General features: G+C 60.5%; 1 protein-coding gene across 1 annotated transcript in view; it reads left to right on the forward strand.

Moving 5' to 3' along the window:
* CLPB (ClpB caseinolytic peptidase B homolog (E. coli)) overlaps positions 1 to 4,597 on the forward strand; it is a gene marked incomplete at its 5' end in the record, with an annotated part of 103,707 nt that overhangs the window by 70,650 nt on the left and 28,460 nt on the right. Inside the window, 1 exon segment of the mRNA XM_009894103.1 lies at positions 3,249 to 3,363. Within this exon segment, the coding sequence (XP_009892405.1) occupies positions 3,249 to 3,363 (115 nt within the window).

Below are 4,597 nucleotides of genomic sequence, written 5' to 3' on the forward strand. Positions count from 1 at the left end.
CTTGATGCCCCCCAGGATGCCATTGGCCTTCTTGGCCACCAGGGCACATTGCTGGCTCGTGGCCATCCTGTTGTCCCCCAGGACTCCCAGGTCCCTTTGCACAGAGCTGCTCTCCAGCAGGTCACCCCCAACCTGTACTGGTGCGTGGGGTTCTTCCTCCCCAGATGCAGTACCCCACACTTGCCCCTGTTGAACTCCATTGGGTTCCTCTCCACCCAACTCCAGTTGACGAGTGTCAGTCTCCAGTCAAAGCTGCTGTGCTCACCTGGGGGAAGCCCTGCTCGAGCAGGAGCTCCAAACCACGTCCCCCAGTGCCTGCCCTCTCCTAAGCCGGCAGCCCACCAGCGTTCCTCTTGGGCTCTCCATCATGGCAAAGGAGAACCAGAGCGTGGCACACCTTTGCGGAGCTGACGGCTCCTCCTGTCAGCCAGAAGCAGCGCTCGGGCGCTCGGGCAGCTCTCCCAGCAAGTTTTAAGGAAGAAAAGTTGAGAATGATATAGTTGAAATCTTCAGGAGAAGGAGGTGGTGGCGGGGAATTATCTGCCGGGTAAATGGTCTCTGGAGTCCAGCACTGGGAAGGAAAGCGTTCGGAAAGCTGCCTTGGTTTTTACGCTTAACTAATAGATGGGGGAGAGAAAGAAAATATATCTGTGGAGATGTTCCTGATGAAAATGATTGTACTTGTGTATAAAACATCAGAGAGTCAAGGCGGCTCGTGATGAATATTCAGCCGGGGGGGATACGGCGCTCCCGGGGTTGCATCCACCCCAGTATCCGCGTTCCGCCGAGAGTCTTTCAGAATTTATTGCTCATTTTAGTCTCTGCTAGAGAATGAATTGGCAGAGCTGTTACTGGATGGGCACATCCCATAGATTTTATTTACATATCCTTGTGACAGAATAACAAGGAGTTTTCATATGTATTTTTAATTTATTTTTGATTTCCTTTAGTCTTTAAAAAAAAAAAAAAGAACACAACGAATTCTGCGTGTGCTTTCCCCCTGCCTGGTGTTGCGGACTCCTGAGCGGGTTCGCGGTGAACGCTCGGGTGAGGTTTCCGTCAGCTGTCCCCTATCTAGGGCCAAACGGAGGGGAGCGACCCTCGGAACTGGGGTCTGCTGTGGGTCACGGGAGGGGAAACAGCCCCGGGACGGAGCTCAGCTCTGCCACCGCTCTTGGCCGTTCAGCTCCTCCTCCCCCCGGCGTACCGAGCCCACTCAGATCCACCCCGCGCTCTCTCCTGTCTCCACCGGTGGCTGCCAAAGGGGTTCGAAGGAGCGTTTCGGCCAGGACGAGGACACGGTTGCCCTCTGCCCAGGCTCCCCTCGGGCAAGCGGCGGTGTGAGGACCTCCTGAACCGGAGCTGGTGTCCGCTCCGTCCTACTGAACCGCCTCGGGTGGCCCTTTCGAAGAAAACAAACCTCCAGCTCAGGCCGAGCCCGCTTTTTCCAGCCGCCGTGTCCGCGGGTTGTTGGTTTAAGCGTATTTTAGGAGGAAAACGTCTCTTTTGGTTCTTTGCGGACTGCCGGTTCGTTGAGCCGCGCTCAGCCCTGCGCGCGGAGCCGGGGCGGGGAAAGCTGATGCGATGCTTTCTGTAAAGCCGGGAGACGGCGTTCGCACTTCCCCGAACCCCAAAGGCGGAGTGACGTCCCTGCCGCGTCCTGCCGTCCGTCATCCTGCTTTCCTTTCATCCTTTAACTCCCTTCTCCCGTAAGGCGAGGGGCACCGTCCCCTCCGCGTCGGCGGGTTCTCTGCCGAGGTTTGGCTCTGCCGGTGCCGTGCGACTCAACCTCCTCCCGCCGAATACGTCCCCGTCGATGCAGCCGTGCTCGGGAGGGTAACGAAAGCCGGTGAAGACAATCGCCGCGCTGTTGTTGTCTCACGGTGGGCTCTGCCAAAGCGCGGGTAAGAGTTATTCAAAATCAACATTTTGGCATCACGAGTCCCTCTTCCCCCCGGGTGAGCGCAGACGTTCGGTCGCATTCAACGCGAGAGCAGAGCGCCGCTCCCCACGTTCCCTTCAGAGCAGGTAACGCCGCTGCCATCCCCTTCGGCGCCGGTGGTGTGCCGTAGGAGTTCCGTCAGGAGAACCGAAGATCCGTTGTCAGGGGGTGAGGACGCCGTCCCCACTGATGCCGCGTCGTGCCGCAAACCGGGAACGGGCCTTGCTTTCTCCGGCTGCTGGTTTCCCCACCACCAGCGCTGGTCACACGCAAACGAGGAGGAAATGTCCAGCGGAAATGTCGGGCAGGAGCGAGAGCCGGGTCAGATGTGGAGCTCCAGCTGCCCCTGGTATCAAGATAGCAGGGAGGAGGTGGGAGAAGCTGGATGTGTACCTATGCAGGAGGATGGAATCATGGAATCACAGATGGCTTTGGGTTGGAAGGGACCTTGAAGATCATCCAGTTCCAACCCCCCTGCCCTGGGCAGGGAGATCTTCAACTAGACCAGGTTGCCCCAAGCCCCGTCCAACCTGGCCTTGAACACCTCCAGGGATGGGGCAGCCACAGCTTCTCGGGGCAACCTGCCCCAGGGGATCACCGCCCGCACAGGAGAGAATTTCTTCCTCACATCTCATCTCAGTCTCCCCTCTGTCAGTGTCAAAGTGTCCCCCCTCGTCCCACGGCTCTGTCCCTGACCCAGAGTCCCCCCCCAGCTCTCCTGGAGCCCCTTTAGGCACTGGAAGGGGCTCTGAGCTCTCCCCTTTTTGGCCTTCTCTTCTCCAGGCTGAACCCCCCCAACTCTCCCAGCCTGTCCTCCCAGCAGAGGGGCTCCAGCCCTCCCAGCAGCTCCGGGGCCTCCTCTGGCCCCGCTCCACCAGGTCCATGTCTCTCCTGTGCTGAGGCCCCCGAGCTGGAGGCAGCACTGCAGCAATAAGCAAGCTCGTTAACGGGTTAAGAGCTCATTAGGGAACTTGAGCAGTGTCTGCACTCCCTCTGTGTCCCCGTTACACCGGGTCTGGCGTTCCCGTGAGCTGCAAAGCCGTTCCCCAGTGCTCCCCCCGGCGCAGCAGCTCACCCGCTTCTCTCCCTTCCTACTCCCCCCATCCCTCATCCCCATCGGACCCAGAAATCTCCTCTCGTTTGGACTGGTGCTTCCAGACCGAGCTCCGGCGGTTCCCAGTGCCGGGGAGCAGCGCTGGGTGGCAGACAGATACCCACAAAGGGCTTTGCGGTCCTCGGGGATGGGGGGGGACCATGTCCATACCCTGTTGCGGCGCTGATCCCAACGTTTTCTTCCCTCCCGCAGTTCCAGGAGGAGCAGCGCAGGAGGGAGGTGGAGGAACGCCGCAGGTTTCCGCTGGAGCAACGGCTGAAAGAGCACATCATCGGCCAGGAGAGCGCCATCGCCACGGTGGGAGCAGGTAGGACCCCTCGCCCGCCGCCCGCTCTGCCCTCGAACCCTCATCCTCCCTCCGAGCGGGTCTCCCAGTTTGGCAGGGGGGACTCCCGGTGAGGTCCGGTAGGTATTTCTCAGCTCGGAGAGGGAACGCTTGCTCCTCGTGGCCGGAGGAGCTGCTGCAGGTGCAGCGGCACCAGCAGGTCCTTTTTTCCCCGGGCGTTGGAGCGAGGTTCGGGCTGGGTTCTCCCCGGACTAAGCGGCGGTGGCTCGAAGGTCGAAGCTGCTCACCGAAACGCCCACCCCGCGCCTCGGCGCACGCAGGCGGCGGCGCTCCGATGAACGCGGTGGCTGAACCCGGTGCCGCTGGAACACGCAGCTATGTTTTTGTGAGACCGTTTCTCTTACGAGTATCGCTCGTTCACAGTTTTCCAGCGGTTTTGTACAGCGTGAGGCCCAGAAGCCCCTCGCACACGGCCGCTTTGGGGAATTTCCCCGGATCTATTACAGATTTGGGGCTTCATTCCGTGTGAAGTAGGAGCGCGTACTTCAGCCGCGCTGTCCCGGCCCCGTGGGCGAGATCAGGGGAGAGGCAGTGTCCTGTCGCCGGGACGGCAGCGCGGGGAGCTTTAGCGGGACAAATACAGAGGGGTATTTCCCCGCTCCACCTTCCGAAAGTCCCAACAGTCTGCCAGCCCCGAGCGCCCTCAGCCGGGGGTGACATCTTGGTGTGCCACAGCCCTCCCGGGATTTTCCATCCATGAACCTGTCCAAATTTCCCTTGGATCTCCTGTAAGCGTCCGGCAGCATCCTTTGGCAGGTGGTTGTGCAGCTGCTGCAGAAATAGACCCTTTTATTCATTTTAAATCTGCCTCCTGATAGTTTCGCCTGGTGCCCTCGTGTTCTTGGGTCAAACGAAGCCTTTGCTGCGGAGGACGCGGTCTCTCGGCCCCACCACCTGCAGTTTATGGCGCAAAGCTCTCGCAACAGACTGGTTTCGGTGGGAGTTCAGAACCTGCTGCTGCTCTCCGGTCAGCGGGGGCTGCGATACGGAGCTCTCGGGCTGCGATTGGGGGCGGTGGGTGGTAAGGCCAACCGTGTCCCGGGCTGCATCCCCAGCAGCGTGGCCAGCAGGGCGAGGGGGGATTGTGCCCCTCTGCTGCGCTCTGCTCTGGGGAGACCCCCCTGCAGTGCTGCCTCCAGCTCGGGGGCCTCAGCACAGGAGAGACATGGACCTGGTGGAGCGGGGCCAGAGGAGG

Source organism: Charadrius vociferus, unplaced genomic scaffold, assembly GCF_000708025.1.
Source record: "Charadrius vociferus isolate BGI_N301 unplaced genomic scaffold, ASM70802v2 scaffold1140, whole genome shotgun sequence".
Lineage (NCBI taxonomy): Eukaryota > Metazoa > Chordata > Aves > Charadriiformes > Charadriidae > Charadrius > Charadrius vociferus.